We start from the raw sequence: 18,673 nt of genomic DNA, 5'->3' as shown, positions 1-18,673 counted from the left end.
CAACACTATTATAATGTTCTCATCAGCATTAACGTCCTCATTCACCTTTCCCCCCGCAGCTCCATAGACATCTCCCGCCTGCCCTCCCCCACCACGGGGCTGTCGGCCGTGGAGGCGCTCTCCTCCCACCTCAACATGAGGCGCAACGCCGAGAGGGACCTGCGCTCCAACTCCCGGGAGGTGTTCTACGTCACGCGGCCCCCCCTGGCCCGCTCCAGCCCCGCCTACTGCACCAGCAGCTCAGACATCACCGAGCCCGACCCCAAGGTACCCCCGACATCACCCCACACACCTCGACATGATCCCACCCACCCTGTCAGTACCCCACCCACCCTGAACAGCACCCTATCCAATCCCAACAGCACCCCACCCTCCCCAAACAGCACCTGACCCACCCCAACAGCACCCGATCCACCCCCAACAGCACCCCTCACCCCGTCATCACCTGGAGGTTACGGGGATGTGAACTCATGATGGTTTTTGTTGTGTTTTTTGGATTCAGATTAAACCAGAAGGAAGATAATATATATATATATATAAAATGGACTGCATTTATAAAGGGCTTTTTTAACCAGTGGCCACTCAAAGCGCTTTACAATATTGCCTAAAATTCACAATTCATACACACATTCACACACTGACGGTGGAGTCAAACATGCAAGGCGACAGCCAGCTGTCGGGAGCAGTTAGGGTTAGGTGCCTTGCTCAGAGACACCTTATTTTATCACCTTGATAAAAATTTTTATTAACGAACATTAAATGCATTTGTTATGGCTTCACTTACCCACAGTGTTTCACTGTTGCATCTTGAACACAAAGAAGAAGACATTTTGATTTTGACGAATATCTTCCCATACATTTCTTCATTAAACTGACATTACAACGACTGACATTTGTTGTGAAGAAAGTCGGCACAAAAATATAAAATGTATTCTTTTCCTGAACCCTTGAAAAAACTACAAACTGCAGCAAGACGCATGTCTGCCCGACGATGCCTTACTCCCCGTGTGTGTCCTCCTGTGACTCCTCCCCCAGGTCCACAGCGTGAACAAGAGCGTGTCCATGATGGACCTGCAGGACTCGCGCATGAACAGCATCTCCAACCTCAACTCGGTGGGGGAGATGCTCACCTCCTCCCAGGCCTCCATCGCCGGCCTGGGCCACAGCTTCGGCAACCTGGGCGGGGGCGGGGGCCCGCTCCGCATGGGGGGCGGCGGCGGCGGCGGGGGGTCCAGCGGGTCGGGCCTGCGTCACGGCCAGATGGGCCACATCGGCGGTCCCACCGAGTCTCTCTCCCAGCAGCAGCAGGCCGCCGCCGCCGCCATGCACTACCCCCTCTCCTTCCAGAACCCCCTGTTCCACCTGGCCTCGCAGAACTCCCCGGCCCACCCGCACCCCCACGCCCACGCCCACGCGCACGCGCACGGCCAGGGGCAGCACGCCCCGCCCCCGGTGCTGCTGGCCCCCGAGCCGGAGAACGGACACCTGGACTACGGCGGGCCGTCGGCGGCGGCGGCCTTCGGGAACAGCGCCTTCTCCCGCAGCGAGGACCTGTCGGCGCTGCGCACGCAGACGAGCCTGGTGCAGCCCAGCATCGTGCACTCGCACAGCTACAGCGACGACTTCACCCGGCAGAACCAGGGCCAGGGCCTGGGCCAGAATGACTTCGCCTGGCGCCAGCTCTCCATGCAGGTCCAGGTACGTCCGGGTGGAGGGGGGGGAGATGGAGGTGTCTGTGGAGAGGGAGGTGAGGTGTGTTTGGAGGGAGGTTAGGGTGAATGTGGAGGGGGAGGTGGTGGTTACTGTGGGGGAGAGGGGGGTGTCTGTGGATGGAGAGCAGGTGGTGAGGGTGGAGGGAGAGGTGGTATGTATGTGGCAGGGGAATGGTTTGTGACTGTGTAGGGGGAGGCGGGGTGTCTGGAGGGGGAGGTGGGGGTGTCTGTGGAGGGGGAGGTGCTGTGTATGTGAGGGGGGAAGCGGTTTGTGACCGTGGAGGGGGAGGTGGGGTGTCTGTGGGGGTTGAGTGGTGTGTGACTGTGGAGGGGGAGGTGGTGTCTGTATGAGAGGAGGTGGGGTGTCTGTGGATGGGAGTAGGTAGTGTCCGTTGAGGGGGAGGTGTGGTGTCTGTGAAGCCCCCTCCACAGACTGGCTGCATAGATGATAATACTTACGATAGGATGAATGAAGCGGTTCAAAGCAGATTGGACCAAAGGTGACCGTCAGGACAGGAAGTGTGTTTTGACCAGCTGGTATTTTACCAGCTGGTAAAATACCTTGTATAATACACTTGTATAATACGCATTGCTGTACTTGTTTCCCTCATCTTGAATTTTCCCTTTTCCCCTGAACACATAAGGACAAAGACAGCTAAAGTTTTGTATATATCATCTTAATATTAGCTGGCCTGTGCGTCGTTATTTCACCCAAACAGTCAGGCATTTTTGGATGGTCCACTTCCTCCAGCCCACGTTTTCTTCACACTTTCGGGTATTTGTGTTGTCAGATGATGTCCCAATTTGTCTGCACAGAAGTGTGACCAATCTGTACATAAATAGCCGAGTCATGGCGTTTCCAAGCTTGTTTGTTAGTTATGCCTTTTTCTCGTCCTTCTCTTACGCGTTCATTAACCTGTTGATTTTAGTCCATGTACGTTGGTATGACTTGTTCTGATCGCTGCTTTTTGATTAGATTAATTTGAATATCAGGGCAGGGATCATTTTTTAAAGCTCACATTTTCATTAAAGGGAGAATAAGCAATTTATTTTGGGAGTATTTTTGTCCTATTTTTTTAAACTCTCTTTGCATCACTTGACATCTCGACCTAGCATGCTACCTGCCCGCACTCTCGCCGGGCAATCGTTGCGCTTGACCGGAGTCTTCCACAAGGCTTGGCCGACCTTTAGCTAAAGCTAGTGTGCTAGTCACCTGTTTCGGTTAAGTGGCTTTGAAAGGAGGCACGAGAGAGGGCTGGGACTTTTTGCGTCGGATCACTTCAAAATCTAGTCAGCTCTGGCTGGTTTCCTTCAAATTACCTACCCTATCTTTAATCACTTAGCGGACTAATGTCATCACGGTACATTGACGAATGGGTCTATTGAGATGAATCAGAGTAACAGAGCTTTGCCTGTCATTTGTAAAGCTGTTGTTCCTCTCTCTCTCTGCCAGGAGTCCCTGCAGCAGCAGATGATGATGGGCATGACCTCCCAGACCTCCACGGGCACGGGCACCCCCGCCTCTCTGGCCACGCCCCCCACCACCGTGCTGCACCACTCCCGCCAGGCGTCCATGGCCGGTGTGGGCCCGTCGCCGGGCCAGCACCTGCGCTCGCAGCGCAGCGTCAACACGGCCACGCCCCCCAGGGCTCGCCCCCAGAGCAGGAACCTCCTCCTGGAGTCACAGGACGCCAGCTTCGCTGGCATGCCCCGCCAGCCCATGCCCCGCCCGCTGCAGACACAGGTATCACAGCAGCAGCCGCAGCCGCTGCAGCCGTCGCCTCATCAACAGCTGCATCAACAGCAGCAACATCAACAACAACAGCAACAGCTTCAGCAGCAGCAGCTTCAACAGCATCAACAACAACAACTTCAACAACAGCAACAGCAACAACAGCAACAGCAGCAGCAACAACAACAACAGCAACAACAACAACAACAACAACAACAACAACAACAACAACAACAACAACAACAACAACAACAACAACAACAACAACAACAGCAGCAGCAGCAGCAGCAGCAACAGCAGCAGCAGCAGCAGCAGCAACAGGAGTCCCAGAATGCAGCGACAGACAGCCCAGCTCCGGGCCTGCCGTACCAGACCAGCTCGGTCAGGGAGAACCAGGGGGCGGGGCCTGGGGCGGGGGCGGGGGCGGGGGAGGAGTCCACAGACACACCCACCAAGAGCAGCAAGAAGAGCGCCCCTTCGCAGCTCCAGCCGCCCCAGCCACACCTGCTTAAGCCGGTGGCCAGCAAACAGGTGAGCTACACACACACACCTGTGTCCTTTAGCCAGCAGTAGCAATTATGTATTGATTCATTGATGACTGGATTATTGGTGGAGAAAGAATGAGCAAAAGCAATTCGCTTTATTAAAGTAATAAAGGCTTTACAACTTTAAAAACACTTTACAATAAGGGTGCATTAATCATCCATAAAGTAACCATTTATTAACATTAGTTCATGCAGTAAAAAGTATTAACTAACAGTGAAATAACAGTTAACTAACAGTTAATAAACAGAATTACTAGACCAGTTATGGTCTAGTAATTATTTAGTAATTGTGTTCATGTTTACTAATGGTGTTCATGCCTACATTACATTGAGGTGTTATTTTAACATTATTTAATAGGGTTAGGGTCATAACCCTAAACCACTAAACCTTATCCCAACCCAAAACCCAACCCTATCCCCTATGCTAATTCTATATAATAATACTGCATTGATTCATGTTTATTGATGCTTCATTCATGTGCCCTTAAGCTAAGTGTTGCCAAATCATGCAATAAAGAGAGAATGATTAGTATAACGTTTATGCTAAATATTTTCTAGCTGACTGACAGATGATAGAAAGATGGAAAGAGAGACGAGAAAAATATTAACTTAAATAACAAATTAGGAAAGAAAGTATTTATGCTATTGTGTGAAAATCGTTCTCTCATGCATACAAATTAAGATAATTAAGCACATTTGAAATGCATAAATATTTGAGACTCCCTTTGTGGCACGGAAACGCCTGCGAGCCAATGCGGAGGTTGAGAGAGCTTAATGACGGAAAACCATGTATGATTCACTCCCTTGTAGTTCATTAGAGCAAGGAATTAGCAACAAGGCTAGCCACCGGGCTAATGCTGGGCTCTGTGTGTAGTCTTTTGGTTGTTTAGTTGGTTTTCTATCAGTAGCAGAGAACATGATAGTTTTAGCTTCCTTTTAATAATGTTAGATGTAAAATGGTAAGCAGGAGAATACTATGCTACAATCGCACTGATGTGCTGCTGTAGCATTGGGACATAGTAATGAGCTCAATCCCAAATCTATTTTGTGATTCATTCTGTTGTAATCGTCCAGCTGGCCATTGATGAACTGCTGATGATTAATGTTTCATTCAATTACCCAGAAAAAGCTTGCTAGCATATTTTTAGCATTGAGGACGAGACAGTTGGTCTACTGGTGTTTTTTTTCTTCAGAACAGAATAACAACAAAACAAACAAGAGGCACAAGATAAAAATGACTTAAATACTTTTTATTGACAAGATATAAAAAATGACTAACCATGGCCAAATTTAAAAAAAAAAGTGTTTTTTTTATTTTATTTTTAATAAAACAACAACAACAACAAAAAAAATATATATATTTTAAAAAGTTTTTTATTAAACTTTTTTTTTAATCACACAATGAGTGCACAAAAAACAAAAGCCTTGACCTGACCCAAGCGTCGGCACATCTTGTCTCCCCAGGCGTCCCCGTCGACCCTGGCCACGCCCGGCCTCAACGAGCGGACGGTGGCCTGGGTGTCCAACATGCCCCACCTCTCGGCAGACATCGAGAGCCTGCGCCCCGACCGTGAGAACCAGCTGAAGGAGTACTCCAAGAGCATGGACGAGTCCCGGCTAGAAAGGGTACCAGAAACCGTCTGGTTCTGTGTTTAAGTTTTATTTTCTCCCCCCGCCCCCTCTCTCTCTCTCTCAAGTATACTCTAGTTGCCCGAGAAATGAGGCGGTGTCTTATTTCGAAGTCGTTTTGGACTCAGAATACAATGCTTTGTTTTGGATGAATAATTATATTTAAATGAAAGCGACGGCCCACGCTTTGGGACTGGATGACTTTATTTGTGCGTTTGTGTCAGTGTGTGTGTGTGGGTGCATGTGTGTCTCTCTCTATGTGTATCTCTATTGGGTTTTATTTATGTTTTTGTATGTGTGTGTGTGTGGGTGTATGTGTCTCTCTCTATGTATGTCTCTATTGGGTTGTATTTATGTTTTTGTATGTGTGTGTGAGTTTGTCTGTGTGTGTGTGTATTATTTCTGTGTGGGGGACTTTTTAAGCGTTAACATTTCCAATCCTAAAGTTATAGTTATTTGCACTACTTTTAAATCTTCATAGAACTAGATTCCAGAAGACGTGTGACATTTAGGTCCTCCGGTGTTAAAATCCTCCACTGAGGCGATGCATTGTGTTTCTAATCTTGTTTGGTTACTAATGGCAGTGAAAGGGTAACCACAGAACAGGTTGAACTCAAATAAGGAATGCATGAAGTGAAGTAGGCCTACGCTTTGTTTTAAATTGTACCTTCACTTTCCATACGTTATTGTCCACCGTTATTGGCAATTAACATTTAAAGGTGAAAAAGTTGCCCACATTATGTACGCCAAAGGTTATGATGGTATCCCAGCGCAGGTCTTTGACCACACAATCTCTAACAACACTGACATTTACCTCTACCTCTCTCTTTCTCTCTTTCTCTGTCTTTCTTTCTTTGTCTCTCTCTTAATGAAAACTCTTAATTTACATTTATTGCCAAAGTGGGTAAAAAGTTTAATAGGATCTGCAAAAGGTAGATAATAATCGTAAAAACTAAAACGCAATACATTAAACGAATACGTACAGATGTAAATTAGGAAACAATGGGTAAAAATAGAAGTCTTTGCTCATTTTGAAAACTATAGTGCAGAGGATAATAATTAGGCTGTTGTTTATCCTCAATGGAGGCCGTTTCCAATGGGCCCTTTTCAGAGTATCCATCTTGGCTCCATGCTTGTTCTAAACACTGGCCTCACCAAGCTAGTGGATCTTAGAACCAAGATGTCCGCTATAGTATTTACAAAGTCCCCTAAACTCCCTCTCGTCTCTCCCTCTCCTCCTCCTCCCCCTCCTACCCCTTCTCCTCCTCCTCCCCCTTCCCCTTCTCCTCCTCCTCCTCCTCCTCCTTCCCCATCTCCTCCTCCTCCTCCTTGTCCCCCTCCTCCTTCCCCTTCTCCTCTCTCCCTCTCTCCCTCTCCTCTTCCCCCTTCTCCTCTTCCTTCCCCTCCCCCGCCTCCTCCTCCTCCTCCTCTGCCTACCCCCTCATCCCCTTCCCCTTCTCCTCTTCCTTCCCCTCCCCCGCCTCCTCCTCCTCCTCCTCTGCCTACCCCCTCATCCCCTTCCCCTTCTCCTCCTCCTCCTCCCCCTCCTCCTCCTCCTCTTCCCCCTCCTCCTCCTCCTCCTCCTCATTCCCCTCCTCCTCCTCCTCCTCCTCCTCCTCCAGGCGCGGGAGTACGAGGAGGAGATCTACTCGCTGAAGGAGCGTCTGAAGATGTCCCACCGTAAGCTGGAGGAGTACGAGCAGCGGCTGGTGAGCCAGGAGCAGACCACCAGCAAGATCCTGCAGCAGTACCAGAGCCGGTTGGACGACAGCGAGCGCCGCCTCAAGCAGCAGCAGGTGGAGAAGGACGGCCAGCTGAAGGGCATCATCAACAGGTATCACCCACGCACACACACATGGAAACACACACATGTGTGGGCACACATGTACATGCGTGCGCAGACATGAACACAAACACACACACACACACACACACACACACACTGTGTGACTCTGACATTGAAATTGACGTCTTTCTCTTTCTCTGGCTCTGGCTCTCTCTCTCTCTCTCTCGCTCTCTCTCTGGCGTTGTTATGTTATTTAGCGTGATGTTTTTCACCAAAGAAATCATACACAGGGATGTTTGTGGGGATCTTTGGTCAAAGGGAAACCGCCACGCTAGCTTACGTTCTAATACAAGAGAGTTCTGCTGCGATGTTTGTTGTGGAAAACACCGTGATCTGCAACGTAAACTGCACTTCAGGGTTAATCACCGACATCAGAGGTCCTGTTGGGACCAAATGAAACATGAAATCACCGGGCCGATGACATCGGTCCAACATTTCCTCTTTTTATTCCACTAAAGAGTTAAGATAGATTAGATGAGATAGACTTTATCGTCCAGTGCATACTCTTCGAGTGTGAGATGCAACAGTTTGTAACGCAACACAACAGTTTTATTTCTTCACGTGTACAAAGCAGAACTCTCTTATACCAGAAATGAGCCGAGTGTGGGGGTTCCCCTTTAACACAGGTAGGGGGGCTTTTGCTCAATGATTTCTACATGTACACTGTGGACATTCATTAGAGTCCGAGACCTCAATAGAAAATTTTGGAAAATATTCTTGTGCTCCACTGTTGTACAAAAAAAGATGTCTTCATGTTGTGTTATCCGCTTTGCAAATGTTTTGTTATTGCAGTGTTTGCCAACCTTTGGCCGGTACCCCTGGAATGCATATGGGGTCTCATGGGGAGATTGCGGAATGATACGATATTCATATTTGACACTTTTAACGAAAAAACATAATTAAAAAATCTTTGAAGGGTCTCATAAGGGTCCTGTTGTATATAGATGTGGAGTGACTAATTGAATCATAGCCATGAGCACACTACCACTAATCCCTTGCGATATGCATACTTGTATTGGCCCACTTTGATATTATGGGAGTGTGACCCTCAAGAGGTTGGGGGTCGCCTCAGAAGGGGTGAAACGGCCACAAAAGGTTGGGATGTGCTGCGTTGCGCTTACAAGATGTCATTGTTGTCTGCTGTTATTGTTAATCGTTGTATCTTATTAGATGACAACTTCTGTAGAACAGAACAGAAAGATTTCAAGAGTTGGACTTGATTTTTTTCATTTAGAGATGTGTGATATTAGTGAAATGTCTAATGTAGCTTAAGTATATACACATACGTTCGCCATGTAACTAACTCCAGCGATTGAAGAGTGTCGAGTTAAATATGCGTTAGGTACTTTTAACTACAACCCATTTGTGTCTGTGCGAGGGTCAGCTAGGCTAGTGGTTTGATGAAATGTGAACCTATCTATGTCCAAGACAGTTCAGTTTTGGGGGAAGACTGTCAGGACAGCTGTAAAGGGAATGTAGCCAGAAGTAAGTAAAAAAAAAAAGATTTTAATTTTAAAATCATTGAAAGCAAAAATGTCCCCCTGCGGTAGAACAGCATCTGGCTTCATGCTGGTGTGTGTTTGCTTCCTCTTTCCCCTCTCTATATTTAGACTCATGGCGGTGGAAGACGAGCTGAGAGTGGGAGCGGTTCCTGATATCAAGTCTCGAATCCTCACCGACCAGGTTTGTTGTGCTGCGTGCGTGAGAGTTGACCGGGTCAACCAAAAACATGGTAGGCCTCTTCTCTTTGGGGCTCAGAGTTTAGTGGTCGTGAGGGAGAGGAACAAAGGCTGAGAGCTCGTCGACTCAACTAATCAACCCTACATAGACTCTTACTTTGAAACGGCCAGCTGTTGGTAGTTTCAAAGTAAAAGCATGTGTAGTTCATCAACTTTTTTTCCCCTGAGGTATATATATCTACATACAGAATATGGATGATAAAGTTAGTTTCTAAAAATATACAAAACCGACGGGGGGAAAATAACTGCTGAGTCATCTGCCACGATGCAGTAAACCTCCAGAATCTTTAGCATATCCTGGTACTGCTGAGACCGGGCTGGTGGGCGAAGGATATGACGCATGGGTCTTATGACACTAGACGCTCTCTTTCTCAGTCTCGGTATCGTGGAGGAGTCGTGTGAAGCCACTGACAATTGCCTCCAGCATTTACTGCCCTTGATTGACTCTGAACCCCGCATTCAGATTCTTGTTTTATTATCATTTAGTTAATTCTGTAGAACAGCTGTTGCCAGAAGGCAAATCCTCCACTTAAATACTCACTAAATCATTCGGTTGAAAGAAGGAGTTGGAAGCAACACCTCCTACCTAACTGTCTTTCTATGTTTATGAAGGTTCAGTGTTTTATATCTTTTGTGTGTTGTGTTTGTCATGTTCGACAAGTATGTATCTAACTACTTTAGTCAAGTAGTGTCCAGGTTTGGACGACTATTTGTGTTCTGTCTGATTCTATTGATAGTTGATATCAATAGAATAATGATCTGACCACTTCAGTCTTTTCTACTGCCAACAGGAATTAACCTGTTGGCATTGTAGTTCTTTGGTTCATGGTCTTTTCCGAGAAATGCGTTATTGAGGAGTACTTTAATGTACTAATAACTTTACTTTATTACTTTATTACTTATCTCTGTTTATTTCAAACTAACAAAATAGATAGATATATATGATATATATAATATACAATAGGTCTATTTAAGGTTTACTATATACAAAAGTATAAATACAATATGTATAAAACAGGATTATTGTAATCATTGCATTTTCTCTTTTCTCCTCAGCTTGTCAACCAGAACTATGGATCATGACTCACGGAGGTCTGAGACTCTTCTCTCAGTCTCCTCCTCCTGACTTTATACTCAACATTATCATAATCTATTCATTATTTGTCCATTTTCCACAACACCTGCTCGGAGTCCAAGCTTCTACCCATAACCCATCAGAGCTGGAGTGGATGCCGGGAAACGACAACAACAGCAGGAAATGACAACGTGGACGACACCCAACATATTGTAGAAACTTTTGCACAATTATACAAAGAACTTGACAATCAGTTTTAGCGTAAGCGGCGATGTATGTGAACGCATCCGTCCGCACCAGTCCACCGGACGACAAGCCAACACCTCACGGACCGTTACGGCCTGATGACCCATAGCCGAACGATACGAACGATCTGTGAATTATTGGGGACATTGGGACTTAAAGGGACAGTGTTTTTTTTTTTTACTTTTCAGCAGAACACTTGGTCTGAGGAGGAAGATAGGACATGTTTTCCTCCACACACCCCGCCCAACTGCTGCATGGTCGCTGTAACAACAGGTACGCCGTTAAAGAACCGTCTGTGTACTTCTGCGGTTGTCCCACTGAAGAGCTCTGCTAGAATGTGGGCGAAATACAAACTGAAGCGAATATCTTATTCTTTATAAATACGTCTGAAGAGGGGAAGCGACGTATTTTACTTTAGCCTTTTGAGTCACTCCATGATTATTGTAATATGTAGATGATAGATTTTAACAGATGACATGTTTACTAATGAGTACTATTATTTCTTTTGATTACAGTGTGCAGATTCTAATGAGGTTTTCTAGACAAACTCCATTTAGGTACTTAATTGCTGCTTCAATTATGGCCAAACTAAACTCTATAGTCTACACGCACATACAGAAGTTTCTTGAAACTAGTGGATGTTTATGTCACCACACCGGATGTATATGACACCTGTACTTCTGATTGTACAGGTGTATACAATAGAAAAATTACAAAAAAAACAACAACTTTCAGTTTCCAACTCTTCTATAATGCACTATATTCTTATCTGGCACTAGTAATGCATTCTTTTTTCGTTTGACTCAATTTATTAGATAGAAAGATCTTCATTAAACCATTTGACTTGTGATGCACAGGTGTACTTACAGTTATACATTTTAAATAACAGCAATGTTTACAGATAGTTTATCAAGACAAGAAAAAGACTTGAATACATACAACATACATACAGCAAACATAAACATAATGAAATGTATACATGTATTATATATATAGTTAGCTTGTAAAATAATAATATTATTATAATGAAATAATTATTTAAATAATGGACTTTTATTTTGGAAGCTGAAGATCCTCAGGAAGTGTCAGAAACTGAGAATACCTTTGGTCCTTTGTCTAAGGGGTGACGAGTTGAGCCCTGATTCAGCATCTCGTGTGTTTACACTTGAACTGAGAACTAATAGCTACGGGCCAAACCTAGCAAAGCACTAAAAGCTATGACTAAAATCAATAAAATCATAAAGTTAAAACCACAAGGCCAAGTTTATATCCTGACATTTTCAAGTAGGCATCTCCTTCACATTTGTGTAATAGATATTTTGTATTAATACTTTTTTTTTTGTCGTTCTAGCTTTGATTTACTTTTGCTTTTGATGGCTCATTTTGCCGCATTGTATAAAATAAAATTATTATTATTATTATTATTATTATTATTATTATCATTATCATTATTATCATCAAACAGAACAGTATTTTAGCCAGTAGTTAGTTACTTTAATGTTCTCTTCTAAATATAGATGTGCAACACTTGCATGTGCTTCATAGATGTACGGAAGAGCAAAAACTGAACTGTACCGTGTGTCACTCCTCGAGGGGGCTGGCGCAACATACTGATTCAGTATTTACATATTATATAAAGATTTAACATCGATTTGTTTTGTTTTGAATTTAACCTGGTGACTCTTCGGTTTTTTGGGAGAGACCGGACATTCTGCCTTTTAAAATATATGAATATAGCGTGATATTAACAGAGACGTAAAGATTGTGTGGAAGGGAGAGACAACAATAGCACAACAATGGATTACATAGGGTAAAATCTACAAGACGTGCGTTAAGGAGTTGACTGCCTTATAGTTTGAAGCCACATGGCCATGATCGCCAATATACAAAAGAAAAAGCGACTTTGTATATTTTATGTCTTTTTTATAGTAAGGTGCGAAATACATAAGCAGTGTGTGTTACCTGGCTTTGTATGTAGGCTTGAATAATTTATATTTCAGATTGCATTATTGATATTATTAATCCTGACCATCTGCCTTTACAAAGCCAAATATAAGTTATACAGATTATGTTCATGGTACTGGGAAAACAAAGCCTTCAAATAACAAAATGGCCTACACATTTAATGATACAGATGTATTTCAGATACTCTGTAAAGACCAGGGTATTTTGGCACGGTAAATTCATGGTAACTTTATTGCTTTCAAAGCTTCTCCTTGCTGCCATCCTTGAAACAATAATGGAGCAGAACCTGTGAATGTAATTATGGGATGGCAGCCGTACGTGAACCACATTTACATATAAAGTAAAACATTTATCCAAGGCAGGGGTTAAAATAGTACATTGCTTACCAAACAACCAGGCCTTTCTATAGCGTCGGATTGCCACTACAGTTTATGGTTATTTATGGAGTGTATTGCAATAAAGCATATTACAATTGTTTGAAAAACAATACTTTAATGCCCTGAGCAAGGAAAAGATGGAGTATGTGATGAGTCTATCACGGTTCAACTGTCCTGTGTGGATATGTTGAATCTGCAGTAGTGCCGCTTAAAACCTCTCAAATTGTGCCCTCGTCAACTTTTTTTCTCTTGGGTTATTTTTAGAATATTCCTGACTTTGATATACTCTCTGCCAATCCCAGCAGAACGACCGGATTCTAATTGGCCAAAAAGCATCCACTATTTTTCTTTTTAATTGAATGGATGACAGGAAGATGGTGAGCTAATGTCAGGATTTAGCGGTAAGCGGAACACAATGGTGGATTTACCTTGTGAGCTCGCTGACTCATTGCTCCCTGTGGTACTTGAAAACCTCCATTTTCAGTAGTTTGTCTTTTTATGGTTTTCCTCCTATTTTAGCTAGATTTGTGAAATGTGAACAGTACATCTCAGCGGGATGTCATGTTTGCTAAGGGAAATGAGTGGTTGTTTTTGGTTTGTTTTGTAAGAGATACTGCTGGCAAAACATCTAGTTTGACTTTAAAATACCAAATTAAAGAAATGGAGACACAAAATAATTTGAATGCATTGTGATAGCTTCTCCTGAGTGGAGTCGAATTAGCACTAGACAGTTTTGTTATTTGAAGATGAGCAACTTTTCATTTCAAAACTGTGATAATCATTTTAAAAGCACTACGGGATACTACTATTAAAGTTTGTTATTTGAAAGCATTCTTAACCTTCAGAATTGAATGAATATTTGATGTGTGCGTGTGTATATATATGTTTATATTAATATATACATATACATACTGGAATCATTGTTTTCGTGAAACAAACTCCATAGCACTCGGGAGTGAGACAAAATGGTGACCTGGCAGCTAATAGCTAATACTGGCACGGTGTCACAAGCTAGCTAAAATGGTGTGGTTGGGAACTTAAGTTAAGGCCTACTGGATGTTAAACCTTAAAAGGACTTGATGTTTTCTTTTTGAAAATAAGCCATGCTCCCCCCCCCCCCCTCCTTTGAATTAAGCCATATTCTCAATTCCCCCCCCCCCCCCCCCTCCTTCCCTCTAAAACCGATGTGTTGTGTGGTGAATGTTATGTAGTCGTTGGTAGCTTATTTCACAATGATAACTATCGTAGGTATTATTCATGCTTCATATTATTACTAGTGTAAGTATATATGATTGATATGGTTTGTTATGTTTTGAGTAAAGAGAATGTATTCATTTTCTCCTGTGACATTCATTTACCCGGTGATTTCAGTAAATTAATAAATCCATAAAGTATTTCAAAGTTCTGTTTATGAGTGGTTTTCTTTTCTTTTCTTTTTTCTAATTGACGTATCACACATTCATTTGGAATAAATCATTTCAACGTTTATTCAACTGGATGGAAAAACATCTTTAAACGACAAAGGAGAAACTGTATACTTCTAAATATTTCTCTGGAGACTTATTGCCCAACATATTATGCATCACAAGATATGACATACAAATAAGTTGAGTAATAATAATCGGAAGAAAAAGGAGAAAGTCAGTAGACTATGTTATCGTGTAGGGCTAGATACGCAATTTTCTGGTTTTAAATCTTTTGGTTTCATGATACATTTACCTTGTTTGATATTTACACTTGTGTATTTACAATTTTAGTGGGAAAAATACATGAATAAACTGAAATAACCAAAATGGCAATTATTTTTTTTACAGATCGAAAGAGCTCCCATTACATGATTTAACACTAGGCTTGTTTAAGTCTTAATTGGTCTTAAAGTCTCAATTTAGCTTAATTGATCACATCATTCATCCAACGTTAACACGACTTATTTGTTAATCATGCATATTCCAATGAGTAACGCTAAACGAACACTAGATGGCGACAGAAAAATGCAATACCATGAGCAAAATTCCCATTTTTGCCTATAATTATTATAAGCTAAAAACGATAAGGCATGACTGGAAATACATTCATTAAATATACAATAATGTCTTCAAGATGGCGTTATGTAAAGAATAGAGAGAAGAGAGGGGCTATCTATTCCTTTTGCAAGCATTTAGCAGACATTGAAGAATACCAAAGTAACTTACAGGAGAGATGAGTCAAATCAAATCTAAAAAATAACAATAAGTCTAAATTTTCTAATTCTTCAATTCACAATTTGAAACAAAATCTCACACTGACCCAAAATGCTTCCTTGACTCAAAAACCCCCTTAAAGAACAAAGCGCAAACATTTCACCGCTGTTTAACATTTACCGACGGTTCAAGGCTTTTCCAAAAAAACAACAACAACAACAACAACAACACATCAACGGCTTTAGTTTCCTGACTGATCGGTGACGACCGAGTAGGAGGGCGGGGCGTCCCTCCTCGTATCCGAGGCAACCGTGTGGCTGAACACCGTGTTGAGGGGGATGGCCAGCTGCCGGGCCGGGCCCTCGCCCTTGCCGGCATTGATGCGGTGCAGGTACACCTTGGACTCCACAGCCAGGCTGCACTTGAGCACCATGGTGCGCAGGGCGGCGCGGTACTCCCGCCGTACCAGGCAGTAGATCACGGGGTTGAGGCAGCTGCTGGTGAACGCCAGGCAGTTGGCCAGCGGGAAGAAGTAGGTCTGCGCCAGGTAGAAAGAAGGGCTGATGTCCACGATGTCCAGCTGGATCAGCACGCCCCACAGCGTCAGCAGGTTGTAGGGGAACCAGCAGGCGCAGAAGGACAGCACCACCACCGCCACCGACTTGGACACGTGGGACTTGCGCCCGGGGTTCACGCCCTTCATCTTGTGGCGGCACAGGAAGCGCAGCAGCAGCAGGTAGGACAGCACGATGACGCCGTAGGGTAGCAGGAAGCCCAGCACCACCCTCAGCAGGTGGTTGATCCCCAGCCACGCCGTGCCGTCCGGGAAGCGGAACAGGCACACGGTGTCGTTGCCCAGGCCCACGTTGATGAGGTCGGCGAAGACGGCGCGCGGCGCCGCCGTGACCAGCGCCCCCGCCCAGATGGTCACCGCGGCGACCCGGGAGCAGCAGAAGCCACGGTGGCAGAGGGCGGCGGCGGCGGCGGTGGGCCGCAGCGCCGTGGCCACGGAGCAGTAGCGCGTCAGGCTCATGGCGGTCAGGAAGAAGCAGCTGGCGTACACGTTGAGGCAGGTGAGCAGCGAGATGGCCTTGCAGGTGGCCACGTCGAAGGGCCAGCTGTAGTCCAGCGCCATCTCCACCGCCCAGAAGGGCAGTGCCAGTGAGAAGAGCAGCTGGGCCAGCGCCAGGTGGAACACAAAGTAGTTGATGGTACCCGCGCTGATGGTGCGCGTGGAGTACAGCAGGAACATGACCAGCAGGTTGCCCACCATACCGGCTGTGGCCACCAGGAAGTACACCAGGGAGATGAGGAACCGCAGCCAGGGGGCGCCGTCGCCGGGGAAGTTGAGGCCGTAGACGCCGGCGCCGCTGGCGTTGTGGCGGCCCAGCAGCAGCAGGGAGCTGTTGCAGGACGGGTTTTCCCGACACACGCTCAGCATGTCGCTGTAGAACTCCAGGGTCTTGAGGTCCATTTTGGACATCTCAGGGGGGGCGCCGCGATGAGGAGGTCCCGGGGTGGAGGAGAGTGACGCCTCTGGAGAGTCACCTTTCTAGAGAATCTTCCAGACCAGCTGTGTGAGTGTAGAGGGCGAAGAGGAGACGGCGTTCTCCAACTGAAAGGTGTGTTGGAGGGCGAATTATTATGGCTTACAGTCGACACAGAGAGTGTCAGAGTAGCTCAACTAAAACACAGATTAACCAAACTAAATGATATATAACATCTGATTTCGATGTCGATTTTTTGATCTACATAGAAATCAGTGCTAACACTTTACAACAACGGTATATTATTACCATTAATTAACATAGTAATTAGCATTAACTAACAGTTCCTTAACAGTCAACAACTGTCATTGGTTTTAATGGTTACTAATGGTGTTCATGTTAGCTACGCTTTTAATTTATAGGGTTAGAGTTAGGGTTAGGGTTTTTATATAACTACCTAACTACCCCTTCTGCTAAGCCCTAAGCCAGGGGTCACCAACCTTATTGAACCTGAGCGCTACTTCAAGGTTACTGAGTAATAAGGAGGGCTACTTGTTTGATACAACTTCCTGAAAAACAAAGTGGCATGGCCCTGCAAATGCGCACGATATTGAACTTTTTTATCAATGTTATTGACTAAAAAATAACATAAAATTTCCAAACTTCCATCAATAGTCTATGGGGACTATTGCTATTTTTAGAACATGCCCTGCGGTGACTCACCTAGGGCACCTTGTTGGCTACCCCTGGCTAATGATATATAAGAATGCTTATTACTGCATTATGGTTAATTCATGTACCCTTATTGTTAAGTGTTACCAAATCAGATGTATTTATTTGTCATACAATAATAACGACGACTCCAATTTAAGACATATCTCACTGAATCACAGAAAATAAGTTTAGCCTAGTTTTTTTAAATTCTGTAGCAATGTGGCATTACATACATAAGTGTATGTTATTGTTTTTGGATGTCAGATTTCGGAAAAAAGGATTGGCTCTTAGTTGTTGTCATGGTCAAGATCATAAATTGGTGAAGCCCATAAATAGAAGGTTGAAATATAAAACAAACAATAAAGCTCAGTCTATGCACAGACAAACAACTGCATTCTACAAGCTCGGTACAGTTTCTCTGAAACACAATCGAATTCTATGGTGGGTTCAGGTGTATGATGGAAAATTTTACAGCAATACATTATCATATCATCCCTTCTTATGATTATGTCTTCCATTATTATAACTATTGTAATTGTTGGTTTGAAAGGCTCAAGCAAATGCAGTTTCTAAATTGTTGTTCAATCTTATATTCCAAATCTCCTAAACTAAAGAATGAATCTCCTAAACTAATTATTATGTTTAGTTTGATGATTGTTTGCTTGTCTTATACACTATGTAGCATAGGCCATCTATCTATAGGACTATGGACATCATACCAATAAAATACAATTTTCAATAAAAAAGCAATAATACAATTGATATAGCAGCATCAATTAATAAAACATGAATGCTTCTAAGACCACATGAGATAATTACAAACTACATCATAAAGCTAACTAAGAATAACAATAGGTAAACATAAAATCCCTTACCTAATGGTTCAACCTCCTGCTTTCCAATGTTATTGGGAGCTGCTGGAAATCTTCTGAGGCATAAAATAAATTAACTGGCAGGCGGTCAACAGCATTAGCAAACATGTAAGCCATAATGAAAGCGACTCCACCCCCGCTCGTATTCAGTGCAGAAAACACCCAAATTAAGACCGCGAGACAGGAGATACGGTCCACTGGCAAGACCATAATCATTTGATTTGTATTCCTAACACACTGGAAGCACAAATACACAAAGGTGACTGTACATGAAACCACACCACCACCAGCACCATCATACATTTTACTGTGGAGGTGAACTGAAAATGAATCATTATGTATTACAGATTGTATAATGTGTAAAAGATTAACCAAACCAAAAAAAAACTTAGCAACAAGCTCTCACTGCAAAAAAAACAAACAAAACAGGATAAACACAAATGCACAGTGTGTTGTGCAGGTGATATTCTGGAAGGACCTCATCGTGTAATCATTCATGTGTCACTAAGTGGACAAAGCAAATAGCTACCTAAACTACAAGTTGCTTCAGTGAA

The 18,673-nt window shown here is 44.0% G+C and overlaps 1 protein-coding gene and 1 pseudogene across 2 annotated transcripts in view; one reads left to right on the top strand and one right to left on the bottom strand.

Moving 5' to 3' along the window:
• LOC311365320 (ras/Rap GTPase-activating protein SynGAP-like) overlaps nt 1-10,377 on the top strand; it is a gene marked incomplete at its 5' end in the record, with an annotated part of 37,236 nt that extends 26,859 nt beyond the window's left edge. The window contains 7 exons of the mRNA XM_084484833.1: nt 60-267; nt 1,036-1,698; nt 3,166-3,975; nt 5,454-5,615; nt 7,241-7,452; nt 9,075-9,147; nt 10,260-10,377. Of these exons, the coding sequence (XP_084340959.1) occupies nt 60-267; nt 1,036-1,698; nt 3,166-3,975; nt 5,454-5,615; nt 7,241-7,452; nt 9,075-9,147; nt 10,260-10,286 (2,155 nt within the window). The 3' untranslated portion in view covers nt 10,287-10,377. The remainder of the gene's footprint in view (nt 1-59; nt 268-1,035; nt 1,699-3,165; nt 3,976-5,453; nt 5,616-7,240; nt 7,453-9,074; nt 9,148-10,259) is intronic.
• Nucleotides 10,378-15,287: 4,910 nt separating this feature from the next.
• On the bottom strand, nt 15,288-16,529 carry LOC311365147 (relaxin-3 receptor 1 pseudogene; annotated as a pseudogene). The gene has a single exon. The product of its transcript is annotated as a relaxin-3 receptor 1 pseudogene (transcript).
• Between the last annotated feature and the right edge of the window lie 2,144 nt (nt 16,530-18,673).

Source organism: Micromesistius poutassou (genome assembly GCF_964030765.1).
Source record: "Micromesistius poutassou genome assembly, chromosome: 20".
Taxonomy (NCBI): Eukaryota; Metazoa; Chordata; class Actinopteri; order Gadiformes; family Gadidae; genus Micromesistius; species Micromesistius poutassou.
This window is presented reverse-complemented; position numbering and strand designations above follow the sequence as displayed.